Source organism: Onychomys torridus, chromosome X (assembly GCF_903995425.1).
Source record: "Onychomys torridus chromosome X, mOncTor1.1, whole genome shotgun sequence".
In the NCBI taxonomy this organism is placed as follows: domain Eukaryota; kingdom Metazoa; phylum Chordata; class Mammalia; order Rodentia; family Cricetidae; genus Onychomys; species Onychomys torridus.
The window spans coordinates 128,967,967-128,988,778 of record NC_050466.1 but is presented as its reverse complement, the minus strand read 5'-3'; the positions used below and the strand labels follow the sequence as shown (position 1 = coordinate 128,988,778).

The 20,812-nt window shown below is 36.2% G+C and overlaps 1 protein-coding gene and 1 non-coding gene across 2 annotated transcripts in view; both read left to right on the top strand.

Annotated features, from left to right (window-relative positions):
- Positions 1 to 20,131, top strand: part of Lrch2 (leucine rich repeats and calponin homology domain containing 2) — a 102,450-nt gene extending 82,319 nt beyond the window's left edge. Inside the window, exons 13-19 of the mRNA XM_036175676.1 lie at positions 511 to 555; positions 3,917 to 3,967; positions 6,501 to 6,558; positions 7,318 to 7,430; positions 7,605 to 7,742; positions 7,895 to 7,972; positions 17,460 to 20,131. Coding sequence (XP_036031569.1) covers positions 511 to 555; positions 3,917 to 3,967; positions 6,501 to 6,558; positions 7,318 to 7,430; positions 7,605 to 7,742; positions 7,895 to 7,972; positions 17,460 to 17,579 — 603 coding nt within the window. The 3' untranslated portion in view covers positions 17,580 to 20,131. The remainder of the gene's footprint in view (positions 1 to 510; positions 556 to 3,916; positions 3,968 to 6,500; positions 6,559 to 7,317; positions 7,431 to 7,604; positions 7,743 to 7,894; positions 7,973 to 17,459) is intronic.
- On the top strand, positions 4,312 to 4,440 carry LOC118574912. The gene has a single exon (XR_004943788.1). It is a non-coding gene; the product is annotated as a small nucleolar RNA SNORA35 (small nucleolar RNA).
- Positions 20,132 to 20,812: the final 681 nt, after the last annotated feature.

Genomic DNA, 20,812 nt, shown 5'->3' with positions numbered 1-20,812 from the left:
TAGGTGTAAGAGAGATTGCCAAAAAAGTTGAACTTTCCTAGTGCTGTGACCCTTTAATACAATTCATGTTGTGGTGACCACCAACCTTAAAATTATTTTCATGGCTACTTCATAACTGTCATTTTGCTACTGCTAGGAATTGCAGTGTAAAGATCTGACATGCTGATGTCTGTCTATTTAGCCCCTTGTAAAAGGGTCACTTGACCTCAAATGTGTTTCAACCCACAGATTGAGAACTGCTGTTCTAAGACAAACCTTAGATTGCAAACCTGAAAGAATGGGAAATGGGTGTGGCTCAGGAAGGAGATCCTATTTGACGTCTTTAGAGGGTTTGGGATTTTACTCACAGTATTGTGTGTGTGATTAGGAGGGCTGTTTAACTGCTTACTTAAGTTTAATATCAGATAATTTAATAAAAGTACCAATATAATAAGAAGCCTCATGTGTCATTTTGAATGAAAATGCACGTGTTTAAGGAAAAATAATGTATGCATTTAAAATGTTTTGCAGTACAAATCAACAAGGAAGAATTCAAGTGGCAATGAAAATGAGGAGGTGAGACAAAGGGTGATATGGATTTGAATTCTTTACTTTTTTATATTTAGGTGCATTAGTAAGAATTAAAGCAGCCCTGCGTCATTTTCTTTCTTCCAAAGCATGAGTTTCCTATAATAATGAAAAGTGAGCTTTGTCATATAGTTACTAAGTTAATCCTTTGTTTTCTAGAACACAATTTCTAGTAGTTGTAGCAGTTTCTTTGTCTTGGATCTGTAACCCATCACTTTATATTCGTTATCATTCTCCACTTTCACTTTTCCAAACAGCATGGCAGTCAATAGAGTTTATATGTTTCAAAGATGTATTAGCACTGTGTGCATGTGTATGCCCAGGTGTGAGTGTATGCGTTTCAGGGCATGCATGTGGAGGTCAGTGGACAGATTGTAGGAGTCTTTTCTCTCCTTTCACCTTGTATTACAGATACTGAACTTGGAGTCAAGTTGTCCCACTTTAGGGGAAAGCACTTTCACTGTTGAGAGATTGTACCCATCTAAAAATTTTAAGCAACACTCTTCACGGATCTTGTTGAGGGTTTTAAATTTAAAATTGTATTTATACAGTTTACATTACTGTAAATGTTTCTGTTGCTCCAGGTTAAGCACCCCTCCTTCACAACATTTCATCACTGCAATCCCCAACTTTTGTGTCTATGTGGTTGGGGAAATTGGTAGTTTATTTGATGTTTAGTATTTGGCAGGGCATCTGGAAACAAATGTATTTCTTGGAGATAAAATTACACTGGGAAAAGTAAGTAAGTAATCTATATGAATTACCTTTGCCTAATCCAAATGCTGTTGTCTTTCCATGTCTTATCAAGTAGTATTTATGGACCCCTCCTCCCCCCCTCCCCCGTAAAACAGATGTTTCCAAAGCTTCCAATCATTTCCAATCATGTGGTAAATTGTGAAGGCAGTTTTTGTGTAGGGGTGTGTGTGTGTGTGTGTGTGTGTGTGTGTGTGTGTGTGTGTGTGTGTGTGTGTGTTTGCTAATATTTAGCTGTTCATGACTGCAGTCAATTCCCATGTACCTGCTGCTGGCTTTCCGTTGCATTTTCCAATATCTGTTTGACCCTTACATTTTATTCCTCCTTATGTCATAGCCCACTGTATGGACTCTAATGTGCTGGTCAGTGCTCAGACTTTTGGTGACTAATATCAGTATGCCTGATGGTAGCTCCTAGTTTATGTCTCTAGTCCATCCTTTACCATTGAGCTTTTGTAATAATGTGTCCTTAGATGCTTGGAGTCTTTTGCTCACCTAGAATTTAACATGTTCATCTTTTTTCCACACTTCAAACATGTTTAAAATTTCAATTTATGCAGTGCCTTTTTAAACTAGGCTGCATATTGAAGACTCATGGTACCTGGATTTTACCTACAGACATTTAGATTTAATTGGTGTGTGTGTGTGTGTGTGTGTGTGTGTGTGTGTGTGTGTGTGTGTGTGTGCTATGACACATTTTCCATTTGAGTTTACTGTCTAGGCAAATCTGGTAAGTCCTTTATAAAAATCACCATCTCCCTTCTAGACAAAGCAGAGGTTGGCAAAGTGGCCCAGAATGGAACCTGGCCCACTTGCTATGTTTGTAAGTAACGTTTAAATACAGAAGAGTTGAAACCATTTGCCTGCAGATGCTTTTGCATCCTAATGACCAAGTTGTGCAGTTACCACTGAGACCACTTGAACTCTGAAAACATTCTTTGAACTTTACGCTAGAGGTTCCCCTTGGCTGTTCTCGCTGCCTCCTCATAGTCAATTTCCTCCCACTTGTTTGAATGTCTATCAATTATAAAAACCTACTGATCCACTTGTGTATTTTGGAGCACTGAAATATTTTGTCTACACCACTTTCTTTTCCTTCTTTGCTTCCTTGGCATAGGTCTTTAGTATTTCTTGCTTGGAATACTACAGCAGCTTCCTTCCCTTTCTGTATTTATATTATCTCTGTCTATCTGACTTTTATATCTATCTTTTTTATCATTTATCGATCTATCTATCTACTTATCTATTTATCTACCTACCTATCTATCTATCTATCTATCTATCTATCTATCTATCTATCTAGTGTGTGTGTGCCACACATGCATGCTGGTGCATCCTTTGTCAACTTCCAGTGTCTTCCTCAGTCCTTTTCAACCTCTTACTGAATCGAAAGCTCACAGGCTTAGCTAGAATTGTTGATCTTTGAGCTCAAAGGATGCACTTCTCTGTGCCTTCTCATCAAGTTTGTCATTGTATGTGGATACTGGCTATCCCAATTCAGGTCCCTATGCTTATACTACAAGCACTTTAGCAACTGAAATGTCTCCCTCACCCTCTAGCCCATTCTCGCACTGCTTTCAGAATACAAGTACAATAAGGCCGTTCCTTTGCTTAGAAACATTCAGTTTCACCCTATGCCTTAAAAGGTAAATTCTCAGTCCTTTTGGATCAAGGCCCTGGTAACCATATCAGCATAAACTCACAACGGCCCTCTTTTCACTTTTTTACTCTTTAGAATTCAGAGCTGCTTTACAGTCATCTTTTTTTTTTTTTTAATTTATGCTTCTGTGTCTTTGTTCTTATCTTTTTACTTTACCTGGCTTTTTTGGACTTTTTACATTCTCAAGAAACAGTTTTTCACCACCCCTTCCTTTCCTCTACAGTTTTTCCGTGATTCCTATTGAGCCATACATATACTGAGAATGCTATATTAACTGTGCCCGTGAGTCTGTCTTCCCTCTAGACTGAGACATTCTTTAAGGATGATATTTCACCAAACTTCCTTACTCTTAGTATCTAGAACAGTAGCTGATATTGTCGGTTGCCAATAATCATTTGTCAGATGAAGACATGTTTTATGTGGTATTCATTTTCTAAGTTAAATATCAGGATTTTTTTCATTTTGTTGTCATGAGAATATTCATTCATAGACCGTGAACCATTTATTTGTTTTTATTCAATTAAATTTGTAAGTATTTCTCTATTTACACTAATACACATAATCTTCCAGTTAGTTTCTTGTTATCATGATGATCTTTTGCTAGTCTTCATTGATGTGTCTTGGGGGTAATACATCTTACCTATTGTGTCTAGATTGTACTTTTGAGTCTTTAAAATTCTTATAAATCACTAGGAGATCTTACATAGAATCTGATTCATTGTTAGTTGGGGCCAGGGATTGTGTATGTCTAACAAATTCCAGGGATGCCTGTACTGTGGTTTACCAACAACATTTAAGTGGCAAGGTGCTAGGTTGTACATTGCCAATTTCTACTTTGACCGTTGATTGAAACAATTTTCCATTGTCCTTTTGTATGTGAAAATCATCATTGTGTATTGTAATTTCATCTTTCATGTTTTTATTTTTATATTTTAGCAAGAGAGTGATAATGCTCATATGTCACCACAGTCTCCGGTATCATCCGAGGTACAAGTTGTTTTAATGCTTTGTATCTTTTCTATGTTTTATAAAGAGTTCTTCCCTGCCTCCTTTCTCAAACTTCATCTTTTTTTTACAAAGTAATTTATTCACTCCATTTTGAAATATGTGTTTGATTACTTTGTACAAATCTTGTCTGTAAAAATAATTATGAATACCATACCTTTGTATGAATATCTCTCGTAAATTTCACTAACTTGTGGTTTTCTGTGGGACACATTTCCACATCACAGAACATACATCATTTTATGAGGTATATGCTTTCTTGTTCCTCTACATTTTACAATAAGTGGTGGATTTTAACAATAGCTTTGGTATTTTAAAAAGCCTTTAAGCATTGTGCAATGGCCTTTGGTTTTCCTTGTAACCAATTAGGTCTGAAAGCAATGCAAGAGAAATGTCCTTTTTCCACGAGAAACAATCCTGCAGTGGGTTGTTCCTATCGACAGGAGGTCACACTTTTCCTGGTGTCTTAGATCTGAAGAATAATGGGAGAGCGGGTATATGAGAGTCATAAGTTCTAAAAGTTTGTTCAAGTACTATGGTGGCTTGAATGACTAGTTCATGTAATTTAATCTGTTGTTTTACCACAAGAATTTTAAACATTTTAAATTTAAAAAATTTTAAATTTGAAAGAGTATCTCATTTAGTTTTGATTACTTTTAGTATTCTAAAGTCCATTTTCATTAGTAGGAAAATGATCATTTACTTGGTGAATTTAGGTCTCAAAATGCTTGTCTGATCTCAATTTATTGTATAATTTTGATTATATAGTTTTATCTCATTATATGTAAGTGTATTTGTTTTTAGAAATCTAAGATTCTTTCTGTATTGCTTTGGGTGATTTGTATTATAAAACTTTCCTTTGGCCATGAGCATGAGTTTAATAAAAAAGTTTATAAATAATATAGAAAATAAAATGATATATATAGTGTTAGAGAACAATTTAAATTAGGATATCCCCAAATTAGTCATAGTTGCATGCTTTTGTAAATCCTTTCTTTATAAGTTATAACAACTGTAAGGATAGGCATGACTTCCACTTGGTTTGAATAGTTGCTTTGTGATTTATGGCCTGTGTCTACCAGGAAGTGTATTAATGTCAATTTTTCAGGTAAGTTATATTGCTTTTATAATTTTGGCTTGTGTTTGGATAAGTGGAATTTTTGTTCAGGAATTTATAACAATTTAAAGAAACTAACAGAGCCAACACATAAGGCTGTAGATGAGTAGGATGGTGGACATGTGTTAACAGAGCTCCACTAACATTTCCTTGGAGGTGCCTAGAGAACATTCAGACACCTTACAGGATTCTGACTTCTTCAGTTTCATGTGAAAAGTAAGTGGTAAAGTCCACTAGTGTACCACATTAACAAAGTCACTCTGCTTCATTTGAACATAAATATAGTCCCATTTTACGTGCCTTTATCATTTTGTAGCTGAAAAGAGCGGTAGCTTTCCTAAAGAGCCTAGTTGGTAAATGGTAAAGAAGTAAGTAACTAAAGCTTTGGCCCTTCCTGCTTCCCAGAGTTGTCACCCAAATAATATGGTGCTGCCACGATTGCATTATATTTATTTATTTTTATGAATTATAAAATTTATAAAGCACTTTCAGCTACTTCATTTAATTTTTCCAACAATCTCATTTCAATCGCATGGACTTAATCACATTAAAATGAAACGTTTACACAAATATACTTTAGGCTTTTCACTCTGATAAGGCATTTACTTAATGTTATAAGTATCTTTCCATAGCTCACCATGGTTTGCAGAAGCACTTTAAAATAATGTGCATTCAGATGGAAGAGATAATCATTTACTCTCCTCTGTTATTCTAAAACCCCTGTAATTACTAAATGGTCTCTAATATTCCACTGTTAAGTATCAAGTCAATGGTACATACGGAGTACATGCTGGTAAATCTTTTAGTTGATGTGTGTTTCATTATTTTAGAGACCTTAACTTGATTCTTCTTTTAAAAAAATCTATCTCCTTGAATGATTCTCCTTGAAAAGTCTTTTCATACTGTAAGAAAGTATTCTGGGCTGGCAAGGTTATGCTTCACTGAGTCAAGGCTATCGCCACCAATCCTGACCAACTCAGTTTGTTCACAAGGACTCACATGTTTGAAGGAGGGAAGTTACTGCCCCACATTGTGTTCTGACTTCCACATGTGTCACATACACACACACACACACACACACACACACACACACACACAGAGAGAGAGAGAGAGAGAGAGAGAGAGAGAGAGAGAGAGAGAGAGAGAGAGAGAGACGTGTGCACACACAATTTACTTTTTAAAAATGAAATAAAGATTTAAAATTGTATACCCAGGTAAAAAAGGAATATTTATTGACTTTTAAAATGTGAAACATATCAACCTGATTTGAATTCTAGATTGACTTTCACTATTCAAATAAACACTTGAAATAATTACTTCTCAAAATTGGAGAGGGTATGACTATGTGCCTTGATGACTTTGCAACAACAAAGGTTTTTTTTATTTTTATTTTTTTAGGAATATGACAGGACTGATGGCTTTTCACATGGTCCCTTTGGCTTGAAGCCTAGATCAGGTAAATATATAGTATATTCTTTAAATAATATTTGTTGTCTTTGTTTAATATAGAGTTTCCCAGCATAAATGTGTTGGAATCCATAATTTTATGTACTCAAAGATTCTTTCCCCTCTTCTAAAAGCAATTTTCTCTTGATCTTATTTGTCTTTACAGTTCCCATCATCATTTCTTTCTTCCCCATTCCCTTCAAGCTCCTGGAACCTCAGATTTTTGCCTTAGGTGTCCTGCAGTCTTATTTCCCTTATCTCCACTGCTGTGACTATTGTTAGAATGAGCCCTCTGGCAGCAGACAAAACTGTTGCAAATGATAGCACTCCTGCATTATATTGTGGTTTAAAACAGGGATCATTTTGCATTTGGCATGCCCCAGATAAAATGGATCCATTTTATTTGGCAAGCTATTGAATTATAGTCTTATTCCTGAATAACCTTGAACTTCCAGAATAATTTCCTTTTTTCTTTAAAGCTAGAAGACTACCATATGTTGAGTGATCACTTTTAACCTGGGTCATATGTTTTTCATAACATATGGTTAAATAGGAACTTACGTAAGTGGTAGAAATCATTGCCCTTGTATTTCCTGTTGCTTTTCAACCATGTAGCTAATGATCATTTATGTATAATTAAAAATATTTGGAATGCATTATTAATAACATCTGTAATTCTCTGGTTCTATTTATCATACCTCTTTCTCCATGAATGACTGTTCTTTGTATTATCTTTATAAAAAGTTAGGGAATTTCTGTTTCTATACAGCCTTTAGTCGTGCATCTCGGCAAGAATATGGGGCTGCGGATCCAGGATTTACAATGAGAAGGAAGATGGAACATTTACGGGAAGAGCGTGAACAGATAAGGCAGCTTCGCAATGTAAGTCACATTGACCGTGCACAGCTCCTTTACAGAAATAGGTTTCATTTGGCCAATCTGTAGAGTGATCGTCTTTTTAATGCTTTTTCAAATTTTTGATTATACAATTAGTAATATGAATGCATACCATACATTTAGGTAAGACATCTGCAATTTATCCTCATGTCTTTATAGAATCTTGAATCCAGATTAAAAGTAATTCTTCCTGATGACATAGGAGCTGCACTGATGGATGGGGTTGTTCTTTGCCATTTGGCCAATCACATAAGGCCACGCTCTGTAGCTAGTATTCATGTACCATCACCAGCAGTGGTAAGTAGTGCCAACGGATAACTGTTTCTTCCAAGGAAAATACAAGTTTTAAAAACTGTCTTTAACTAATGCACTTAAGCAAATACAATTTTCAATATCAACTACATTCTGTAAGTGCTTGAAATGTATGTCTTTCTGCTCCTACCTTACAGCCCAAGCTGAGCATGGCAAAATGTCGAAGAAATGTAGAAAATTTTCTTGATGCTTGCAAAAAGTTGGGTGTTTCCCAGGTAATTATCTGACAGGACCATCATTTAACTATTAATCTGTTACATGGAAAGTGGAATCAGCAAATCATCTTCATAGTGAAGGATGAGTAATGTTTTGTGAACAAAATTTGAGTATCTTTCCCCTCTCTTTAGATTTCCTGTTATATCTAAAAAAGAATTGCCTAGTAAAAGGTTGTAATTATTTACTTATACCTATATGTTCTTGGGAAAATTTTTGAGTTTTGGATATAGACTACATTTTGAATTTCAGCTTCATGTATGAGTGTGATATGGATACAAATCTATTCTCCTGCATACAAGCATCCACTTTTCCCAGTACCAGTTGTTGTTAAGGCACATCTTTCTCCACTGAATATTCTTGACTCTAGTCCAAAATCTCTTGTTTGTAAATGGAAAGCTTCACTGCTATGCTCCCCGTTTTACACATTGATTTCTTTATGGTAGTAACACCCTGTCTGATTATTGCTTGGTGGCACATTTTGAAGATAGTGTAAATGCTGGAGTTTTGTTCAATTTTAAGGTTAATTTGGCTGTAGTGATTCCTTACATTTCCATATCGGTATATCAATTTCTGTGTTAGCTTGCCAAGTTCTACAAAATGGCCAGCTGAAATTTTACTTTAGATTATGGTAGGTTTATAGACTAATTTGCAGATTATTGTTTTCTCTACCATTTCATTCTTTTGACCCAGGAACATAAGGTATCTTTTCATTAATTGATACAATTTTTTTAGGTTTTTTTTTACAGTTTTTTATTTTTTATTATGTTATTATTTTTATTATTTTATATTATTATTATTATTATTTTATAGATAAGCCATGGGTTCCCCTGTCCTCTCCACTCCCGCCCCCCCCCCCAATTTTCTAACGAAGCGCCATATTGATTTCCAAAGTGGCTGTACAAGCTTGTATTCCCACCAGCAGTGGAGGAGAGTTCCTCTTGTTCCACATCCTCTCCAGCATAAGCTGTCTTCTGTGTTTTTGATCTTAGCCATTCTGACAGGTGTAAGGTGGTATCTCAGAGTCGTTTTGATTTGCATAATTAGGGATGTTGAGCAATTCCTTAAATGTGTTTCAGCCATTTGAACTTCCTCTGTGGAGAATTCTCTGTTTAGATCTATAGCCCATTTCTTCATTGGACTGTTGGGCATTTTGATGTCTAATTTCTTGAGTTCTTTATATATTCTTGATATCAGCCCTCTGTCAGATGTGGGGTTGGTGAAGACCTTTTCCCATTCTCTAGGCTGTCGCTTTGTCTTCTTTACCGTGTCCTTTGCTCCACAAAAGCTTCTCAGTTTCAACAGGTCCCATTGATTGATTGTTTCTCTCAGTGTCTGTGCTAGTGGTGTTATATTTAGAAAGTGATCTCCGGTGCCAATGCGTTCAAGACTACTTCCTACTTTCTCTTATATCAGGTTCAGAGTAACTGGATTTATGTTGAGGTCTTTGATCCACTTGGATTTAAGTTTTGTGCATGGTGACAGATATGGATCTATTTGCAGCCTTCTACACATTGACATCCAGTTATGCCAGCACCATTTGTTGAAGATGCTTTCTTTTTTCCATTGTACATTTTTGGCTTCTTTGTCAAAAATTATATATTCTTAGGTGTGCGGGTTAATGTCAGGGTCTTCAGTTCGATTCCATTTGTCCACATGTCAGTTTTTATGCCAGTACCAAGCTGTTTTTATTATGGTAGCTCTATAGTAGAGCTTGAGGTCAGGGATTGTAATGCCTCCAGAGGTAGTTTTATTGTACAGGATTCTTTTGTCTATCCTGGGTTTTTTGTTTTTCCATATGAAGTTGAGTATGATTCTTTCCAGATCTGTGAAGAATTGTGTTGGTAATTTGATGGGGATTGCATTGAATCTGTAGATTGCTTTTGGTAAGATCGCCATTTTTACTATGTTAATCCTGCCTATCCATGAGCATGGGAGATCTTTCCATTTTCTGACATCTTTTTCAATTTCTTTTTTCAGGGACTTAAAGTTCTTGTCATATAGGTCCTTCACATGCTTAGTTAGAGTAACCCCAAGGCATTTTATATCATTTGTGGCTATTGTAAAGGGTGATGTATCTCTGATTTCCTTCTCAGCCTGTTTGTCTATTGTATATAGGAGGGCTACTGATTTTTTGATTTGATCTTGTATCCTGCTATGTTGCTGAAGGTTTTTATTAGCTGTATCAGTTCCTTGGTTGAATTTTTGGGGTTACTCATGTATACTATCATGTCATCTGCAAATAGGGAAAGCTCAATTTCTTCCTTTCCAATTTGTATTCCCTTAATCTCCTTATATTGTCTTATAGCTCTGGCTAGAACTTCAAGTACTATATTAAATAAGTATGGGGAGCCTTGCCTTATTCCTGATTTTAGTGGTATTGCTTTGAGTTTCTCACCATTTAATTTGATGTTGGCTGTTGGCTTGCTGTAGATTGCCTTTTTTATGTTTAGGTATGTTCCCTGTATTCCTGATCGCTCCAAGACCTTTATGATGAAGGGGTGTTGGATTTTGTCAAATGCCTTTTCTGCATCTGGTGAGATGATCATGTACTTTTTTTCTTTGAGTTTGCTTATATGGTGTATTACATTGACTCACTTTAGTATGTTGAACCACCCTTGCATCCCTGGGATGAAGCCTACTTGATCATGGTGGATAATTGTTTTGATGTATTCTTGGAGTCTGTTTGCCCGTATTTTATTGAGTATTTTTGCATGGATGTTCATGAGAGAGATCAGTTTGTAGTTCTCTTTCTTTGTTACATCTTTGTTTGGTTTAGGAATCAGGGTAATTGTAGCCTCATAGAAGGAATTTGGTAATATACTTTCTGCTTCTATTGTGTGGAACAATTTAAAGAGTATTGTTATTAAGTCTTCTTTGAAGATCTGGTAGAATTCTGCAATGAAACCATCTGTTCCAGGGCTTTTTTTTGGTTGGGAGACTTTTAATGAATGATTCTACTTCCTTAGGGGTTATTGGACTATTTAAATAGTTTATCTGGTCTTGATTTAACTAAGGTATGTGGTTAAAATTATCCATTTCTTTTAGATTTTCCAGTTTTGTGGAGTAGAGGTTTTTGAAGTATGACCTGATGATTCTCTGGATTTCCTCATTGTCTGTTGTTATGTTCCCCTTTTCATTTCTGATTTTGTTAATTTGGATGCTCTCTCTCTGTCTTTTGGTTAGTTTGGATAAGGGCTTGTCTATCTTGTTGATCTTCTTAAAGAACCAACTCTTTGTTTCATTAATCCTTTGTATTATTCTCTTTATTTCTATTTTATTGATTTCAGCTCTCAATTTGATAATTTCCTGGCATCTGTTCCTCTTGGGAGACTTTGCTTCTTCCTTTTCCAGGGCTTTCAGCTGTGCTGTCAAGTCACTAGCGTGAGATTTCTCCAGCTTCTTTACGTGGGCATTCAGTGCTATGAATTTCCCTCTTAGCACTGCTTTCACAGTATCCCATAAGTTTGGGTATGTGGTGTATTCATTTTCATTGATCTCTAGGAAGTCTTTAATTTCTTTCTTTCTTTCTTCCTTAACGCATTGGTGATTCAGTTGAGCATTATTCAGTTTCCATGAGGTTGTAGGATTTCTGAATTTTTTTCTGTTGTTGAAATCTAACTTTAAACCAGGGTTGTCTGATAGAACACAGGAGGTTATTCCAATTGTTTTGTATCTGTTGAGATTTGCTTTGTGGCCAATTATGTGGTTGATTTTAGAGAAGATTCCATGGGGTGCTGAGAAGAAGGTATATTCTTTTTTGTTTGGGTGGAAAGTTCTGTAGATATCAATTAAGTCCATTTGAGCTCTAACATCAGATAAGGCCGTTATGTCTCTGTTAAGTTTCAATTTGGCCGATCTGTCCAGAGGTGAAAGTGAGGTGTTAAAGTCTCCCACTATTAATGTGTGGGGTTTTATATGTGATTTAAGCTTTAGTAATGTTTCTTTTACATATATTGGTGCCCTTGTGTTTGGGGCATAAATGTTGAGAATTGAAACTTCATCTTGGTGGATCTTTCCTGCGATGTGTATGTAATGTCCTTCATCATCTCTTTTGATTGATTTTAGTTTGAAGTCTATTTTGCTGGATATTAGGATGGCTACACCAGCTTGCTTCTTAAGACCATTTGATTGGAAAGTCTTTTCCCAGCCTTTTATTCTTAGGAGGTGTCTGTCTTTGAATTTGAGGTGTGTTTCTTGTATGCAGCAGAAAGATGGGTCCTATTTTCGTATCCATTCTGTTAATCTGTGTCTTTTTATAGGTGAATTAAGTCCATTGATATTAAGGGATATTAATGACCAGTGATTATTAATTCCTGTTGTTCTTTGTACTTTTTGGTGGTAGTGTGTGTGTACTTCTTTGGGTTTTACTCCTGTAGTGTTATCTATTGCCTGTGTTTTCATGGGTGTATCTGCCTTCCTTAGGTTGGAATTTTCCTTCTAGTGCTTTCTGTAGGGCTGGGTTTGTGGATAAGTATTGTTTAAATATGGTTTTGTCTTGGAAGTTCTTGTTCACTCCATCTATGATGATTGAAAGTTTTGCTGGGTAAATTAGTGTAGGCTGGCATCCATGGTCTCTTAGTGTCTGCATTATATCTGTCCAGGTCCTTCTGGCTCTCAAAGTCTCCATTGAGAAATTGGGTGTTATTCCGATGGATTTGCCTTTATAAGTCTCTTGGCCTTTTTCCTTTGCTGCCCTTAATATTCTTTCTTTATTCTGTATGTTTAGTTGTTTAATTATTATGTTGCGAGGGGACTTTTTGGTGGGTGTATTCTGTTTGGTGTTCTATAGGCTTCTTGTATCTTCATAGGCATTTCCTTTAAGTTGGGAAAATTTTCTTCTATGATCTTGTTAAATATATTTTCTGTGCCTTTGAGTTGGTATTCTTCTCCTTCCTCTATCCCTATTGTTCGTAGGTTTGGTCTTTTCATGGTGTCCCAAATTTCTTGGACATTTTGGGTCATGACTTTGTTGGTTTTAGTGTTTTCTTTGACTGATGAATCTCTTTCTTCTACCATTTCTTCAACACCAGAGATCCTCTCTTCCGTCTCTTGCATTCTGTTGGTTATACTTGCCTCTGAAGTTCCTGTTTGTTTACTCAGATTTTCTATTTCCAGCATTCCTTCTGCTAGTGTCTTCTTCATTTTTTCTATTTCCCTCTTCAGGTCTTGGACTGTCTCCCTTGCTTTTTCATGATATTCTTTCAAGCACTTATTGTTTTCTTCTGCTTTAATTGTCCTTTCCTCTAGTTTTTTATAATGTTCTTCCCATTTTTTGTTTGTCTGTTCCTCTACTTTGTTTTTGATTTCTTCTATATAAGGCTCTAGCCTCTTCATGATGTTACTTATAAGGTTGTTTTCTTCTTCTTCTTCCATTCCATGATGTTCAGGTCTAGCTGTTGTAGAAGGGCTAGGTTCTGGTGATTCTGTATTGCTCTTTATTTTGTTGTATGTACTTCTGCCTTGGCTTCTGCCCATCTCCTCTTGTGTTCATTCTTGGTCTTATCAGTGTACTTGGTCCAGAGAGAGCTGACAGATTTAGGGAGCCTCTCTCTGGTCCAGATGTAAGCTCTGGGCCAGATGGGAGCACTGGTCCAGATGAGAGTGCTACCCGGATAGGAGCTGGGGGGCTGGACTCTGAGTCTCGGGAAGTCCCTGTGTCTCCTTATTTTGTCCAGATGGAAGCTCCTCTTGTCCAGATGGGAGTTCCTCTGGTCTCTGGTCCAGATGGGAGTTCCTCTGGTCTCTGGTCCAGATGATAGTTCCATGGCAGGAAGGAAGCCGCGGGCTGGTCTCTGATTCTCAGGAAGTGGCTGGGGTCTCTGGCAGATGGGTGTGGGGGCAGTGTGTGGAAACTGCTGTGTCTGCCTGCAGTCTTGGAAAAGGGGAACCTTCCGGCAGCCTTCCATGGCTGCCCTTCCAGTGGCTTCATGCATTTTCCTAAGTTACTTTCTTTTTTTTAAATTTATTATATTTGTGTTTTACTTTTACATATCAGCCTTGGGTTCCCCTGTCCCCCCCTCCCATCCCCACCCCACTTCCACCTTTCCCCCATCCCCTCCCCTCCATTCCCATCTCCTCCAGGGCCAAGACTTCCCTGGGAATTCAGCTCACCCTGGTACATTCAGTACAGGCAGGTCCTGTCCCCTCCTTCCAGGATGAGCAAAGTGTCCCTGTGTAAGCCCAAGGTTCCAAACAGCCAGGTCACGCACTAAGGACATTTGTCTCACTTATCCAGAGGGCCTGCTCCAGCTGGGGGCTCCACAGCCTTTGGTTCATAATTCATGTGTTTCCGTTTGTTTAGCTGTTTGTCCCTGTGCTTTTCCAATCTTGGCCTCAACAATTCACACTCTTACAGTCCCTCCTCTTTCTTGACAATTGGACTCCTGGAGCTCCACCTGGGGTCTGGCTGAGGATCTCTGCATCCACTTCCATCAGTTATTGAATGAGAGTTCCAGCACGACAGTTAGGGTGTTTGGCCATCTGATCACCAGACTAGGTCAGATCAGGCTTTCTCTCGACCATTGCCAGCAGTCTACAGAGGATGTATCATTGTGGATTTCTGGGGACCTCTCCAGCACTCTGCCTATTCCTGTTCTCATGTGGTCTTCATTTATCATGGTCTGTTATTCCTTGTTCTCCCTTTCTGTTCTTGATCCACCTGGGATCTCCTGCTCCCCTAAGCTTTCTTTCCCTCAAATCTTGCCCTTCATTACTCCCACTGTCGTCCAGGTTGTTCATGTAGAACTCATCCATGTCTCTGTCATTGGATGATCCCTGTTTCTTTCTTAGGGTCCCAATTTCTAGGTAGCCTGCCTGGTGTTGTGTAGCAGTCTATGTACTCACTCATAATAGGATACTAGATGTAAAACCTAAGTTACATGAAAGTCTGTTTTTTCTGTATTCATCTTCCTTTCTTCTATATCACAAGCTATTTGTGTGTTTGTCTGTGAATCCAACACTTGTTTTCTTCTTTGGTTTCGTTAACCTTTTTTGCTCCATAATTGCCTTGGTAAATCACTGTTGCTTGTAGCTGGAGTTTTCTCCAGTCTTGCCAGTCCCACAGTCAGAACAAATCTCTCTCGCCCGCCAGTCCCACAGCCACTCAGACCCAACGAAGTAAACACACAGGGACTTATATTGCTTACAAAGTGTGTAGGGCAGGCTTCTTGTTATCTAGTTTTTTTTTTATCTTATATTAACTCATTTTTATTAGTCTATACTTCGCCACATGGCTTGTGGCTTACAGGTACCTTACATTTCACTTGTCATGGCAGTATCTCTCTGTCTCAGCCTTTCACATCCCAGAATTTTCTTTTCTGCTTGTCCTGCCTATACTTCCTTTCTGGCTACTGGCCAGTCAGCAGTTGCTCTTTGTAGATTTTGAAACCATGTAATATTAGCTGTTCTGAGTCCTTTCAATTTTCATATTCTTTTAGAGTAATTTATCAACTTATATAGAAAAAGAAGAAATTCTGATGAGATTACTATAGAAATTTTGTTAAATTAATAGAACAATATATGTAGAATTATATCTAGTGAAACAGTAGTTTTTCTTAACTTCTCTTAGGTATGCATATCCTTACTGGAGTCTTCTTGAATTTTATTCACAATTAATTTGGATATTAATTTAGTATCTGGTCCTTCATTTTTAACATACATTGATCTACGTATTTACAATCTTGTTAAGTCATTTCCTTACTCCCTCTCTTCAATCATGTTTTCTCTTCTTCCACTGTGATCTTGTTTTGTTTTTTTCTTTGTTGTTGTTGTTTGGTTTTTGTTTTGTTTTGAAGACAGGGTTTCTCTGTGTAGCCCTAGCAGTCCTGGATATCACTATACAGACCATGCTGGTCTTGATCTCACAAAAATCCCCCTGCCTCTGCTTCCCAAGTGCTGGGATTAAAGGTGTGAGCCACCCACCATCTGGTGTGATCAGTTTTTTTTTATGAATCAGAATTTGGGTTTAATAAAAATATCTTAGTATAGGCTTAAGAATGAGAGATCCAAAAATGGAAGTACTCAGAAGAAAGACACACCAGAGTATGGTTATGAACTTCTTAAAAAAAAAAAACTTGGAAAGTAAGACATACCCAAGGGTGGGTAGTATTTCTTTAAGGGAAAGTCATCTGTGGTCTATCCTTTATCTCCTTCCTTGCTTAAATGTCCTAGATTAGTCCAGGGGCTTCTTTCTCCAAAGGTTTTTAAAACACAGTTTATAAAACAAATATAGGCTGTTCTAGCTATTATTGTCTTTGCATGAGTTTCAGTATGTTTTATCTTTATTTCCAGTTTGTGAAACAATACTGTTTATAATACCTTGTGACATTTCTCTTGATAATAGTAATTTGTATGTTCTCTTTTGCCTACCTAAAGGTGTGTGAATTTTTAAAATTAATTACCTTTCATTTTGTACTTTTTTCTATAGTTTTCTATATTTAGTACATTTATTTATTTGTTTTACAAGCCAGCCACAGTTTCCCCTCCCTTCTCTCCTCCCAGTCCCTCCCCTCCAACCCTTTCTGTTCCCACCCCACTCCCAATCTACTCCACCTCCATTACTGGTCAAGAAAGGGCAGATCTTTCTGAGTATCAACAAAACATGATATATCAAGTTGCAGTAAGACTAAGCACCTCCCCATGTATTAAGGCTGGACAAGTCGACCCAGTATAGGCAATAGGATCCCAAAAGCCAGAAAAAGAGTCAGAAACAGCCCACTTGTTCCCACTGTTAGGAGTCCCAAAAGAGGACCAAGCTACACAATTGTAACATATATGCACAGTGTCTAGTTGTTTGGCGTTGGCTTAATTTGTTCTTTTTTGTAGTTTCTAAGGAGGGAGCTATTGTCTTTTCTTTGATACTTGTTTTTATAATATTAATTTATTATTTGATTTTTTAAGTAAAATACCAGAAGAACACTAAATGTAGCAATGAAAACTGAGATGCAAATGTCATTTTTGAGGCTCCTTTATATATCTTCAGTAGTATTTGTTGAATACTAATTTGGTTATAAAGGAAAGAAGAATGAGAAGGCTGTTACACTTCCTTTTTTTTTTTTTTTTTACATTTTTACTTCCCAGGCTTTTTTATTTAAAAAAAAATGGTGAGTGATGGGCTCACAATCAACAGCATCACTGAACTTCATCTCCCCCCTCCCTTTTTGTGGTTCTGATTCCCCCTCAGTAAAGGAACTTAAAACCCCAAAACTGTGGTTCTCTGTTTTCCCCTCACCTCAGCTCACCTCATCCCCAGCAGGGCACTTCCTATTTTTGTATCAGTGTATTTTGAAAAATGACTGAGATACACAATCCAAAAGATTAACCTCATTTGTTGAAGCAGTTTTGTCATGGACATGTTGATTTTGATGTATCTGTAGGACATATATTTGGTCATGGCTCACTGGCATTTGCATAATTTAATAAAAATTAAAAATTTCTCTGGCTGCTAAAGAATGGACATTCAAATCTCTTTTTCTCTTTTTTACCCAGGAGAGACTCTGCTTGCCTCACCATATTTTGGAAGAACGAGGTCTTGTGAAAGTCGGTGTTACTGTTCAAGCACTCCTTGAATTGCCTACTACCAAGGCCTCGCAGCTTTCTATGGCTTGATGTGATGATGAAAAAAAAAACTACACGTGTATAATTTCATGTATTTGAAATGATTTCAGAGATCTCAAAATCATGGAGAAGAATGTCCAGTAAAAATAGTTTGCCTTAGGTTGCGGTTTTCAAAATTACATTAAGATCTCAGATTTAAACTTGGAGGAAAATTGGATTAATTTAATAGGAGTTTTCGATAAATTAAAAATTTCCTTTTATTATGTAATTTAAGAACCTTGACTAATTTTCAAAATGATGATTGATACAAAATTTAAAACATGCTTTCAATTTAACAATTACATTAAGTTGAATATTTTTACATCACCGTATACTAGTAAACATCTGGGTAAAAGTAATCATATTTTAGGATAGCAGTTCTATATTTGAGTTATTTCATATACTTCTAGTTTGTACACAATCTCTTCAATATTTTGTCTTTGTTTCCTAGGAAAAAAATGAATGGCATTATTCAATTCTTTTAGTATTATCAGTTGGTGCCAAAATATTTTCATTTATATTGTAGGTTGTTTACATGTGAAGTGCCTGTGTAATTGATGAATCTCAAATAGTCTTAAGCATTTTTGCTATTTCTTTTTATGTATTAATAGAATCAATGGAATTTTTAAATATTTTGGTAGGTTTTGTACGGTCAGTAATACGTGAGGATTCAAATGTGCCTCACATTGGTGGTTTCTTAGTTAATCCATTACAGTTTTTATTAAATTGGTTCTTTCATGTTGTCAAAAATGTTAATGTGCTTAATTTATGCTATTTAATTTTGCAAAAGCATACTCATCTTTTAAATTGTTTTATCTGAAGTGTATTTTATTTCTGTGTTGAAAACGTTACACAAAACAGTAAGACTTTGGAGGACCAGGGAAGTAATAATTGTCAAGGACATTTTGATCCAAAAACTGTCAGTGTTTGGGTTTATATCTTGACTTATCAGAACATTAAGTACATCAGTGCTGCCTTCCGTATTCAGAGAGCAGCCATTGAGAAGCAGGTTTTGATTGAAAATTTGGCCATTTCTGGATCATGTACACCTTGTGATCCTCAAGTAACTTGATGTTGAATTAAACAGTCTGTTTCATGAAATAGTATGTTCCGTAAAGTCCTTGCTTGATTTGAAGGTGGATAAACTTACGATGGTAGTAGTGCAGGAATTTTTCCAAAACATTACTGTGATGAATATCTCAGTTTACTATAGAAGAGCCTTCATATTCACTTTTGTAGCAGCCAAGCAAGTATCATTTCTTAATTGTGTGATTATTTGCACTTGTTACCTCTTAATATGGATGCAACTTAATAAAAACGTTGGCCTGGATATTTCAAAGGACATTTATAAAATGTAAAATGTCATGTGCCAAATACTATGGTAAGGATTGGTTTTAGGTATAATTCTACATTTTCTTTTGGTCGGTTGTCATAAAGCCATATTTTTGAATTTTGGCTTCAGAATATAGATGTATTCTTTTCATTCCCCATGAGTCAAATTGGAGCTATTGAAGAGTAAAAGCTTTTTATTACTGTAAGTTTTAAGAATTAAATTATTAATAATTTATTATTTAAATATTTGATCTAATTAGATATGATAAAAATAGTTGGATCTGAAAAATATCCCCATTGACATAATGAATCTCCTTAGTGAAAATTTGGATAATATCGGTAATTTAGCAAATACTTTAGCTGATAAATTTTTAATTTAGACAGTTGACCGCATTACAAATATTAAAAAAAATTAACAACCAAAACAATCGTTCATACCTCTCTCATGGTTATTGTGCTTTAGAATTTCTCCTATTAATTAATCTTGTGTTATTTTCCAAGTATTTTGTGCTTTGTTATTATTGAAATAGTTGTGAAACTTTAGGCAATGCTTTTACTACATTTCTCTTGTCAGTTAACTATTACCTTACAGAGAAAAGACACCAGAACTTCAGTTCTCATTCTTTATAGCAAATAAAGCTTCTTTACAATAGGGGTCCCCTTGAGGTCTGTAACACAGCAGTTCAATTATTATTGTGCCAAAAGGCATTACCAATATCACTTCCAATGCGATTTCAGCATTGTCCACAATGACAACCTTATACCAAGATCCTCACACATTTCTGTTAGTAGTTTTTTAGTGTGATTCTTTCTAAATGTTTTCTATGGCTTATTATTTACTACTTCATCAGTTATTGAATTAACAATGATTATCATTATTTGAATGGTTTTGTGATTTGAGGAGGATTGAATAATCAAAGAATATTTTATTGGGCCCAAAATATCATTACATAGCTACTTCTGTTAAATTTTATGACCATATGGCACAAGAAAGAAGTGATGTTGGATATGTTTAAATTGAAATGAGTAAAAATGCATAACCATTTGTTTAATACTTATCTTTATAGAATGCTAGTTTAATGACTTTTCTAACTGAATTTTTTGAAGAATTCAGAAATGTTTGTATTAGTCACAGATTTATCATAATTGATTTTCTGATGCATTTAAAAATGGAACACTAAATGTATATTACCGATGCAAACTGTGGATAAAATTAAATGAAAAAAATCTAAGCTGGAACTCCATTTCTTCCTTTCAGTCGTCTCTCTATCAGTATCACCACTGTTTTTGGTCAGTATTTGAGAGTTTTTGTCTGTGGGCCCCACTGCAGATGAACACTCCAACCTTGTGTGCTGGCAGCTGTTGCTCAGTGAGTGAAAGTGCTTGCAGTGAAGGCTGACAACTCAAGTTTGACTTGATTTGTGCGTACCCGTGTTTTTACACTCCACAAGTGCACCTTGGCACACTTTTGACCCATACAAACCAAACCAAACCTTTGATAAGATAGGTATTCCTAGTGGGCTCCTTTAGTTAGGCACAGTGGTGCACCTAGGATCCTGCCTTCCAGGGAGTCTGAAGTGAGAGCATCTCCTGAAACCAGCAGCTGAAGGCTCCCTTGACAGAATCTGTCTCAGAAACTAAAGGACAACGGCAGCCAATGCAACAAAAGCTGAGAGCGGAAGTAGATTGTTGTTGCTTTTACACCATAGTATTTCAGAACAATTTAGTTTAAAATGCATGAAGGAATTAAGCTCTCTTTACAATCTAATGCTGTCAATGTATGATGTAAGCTCTATACGACAAGAAAACCTTCTGTAAAACAACATATAGAATAGGTCAGTATGTGATTGTTTTAATGTACTTTTTAGTGCTTTATATGCTACTGAAGTATAAGAAATTATTCTTTCACTTTC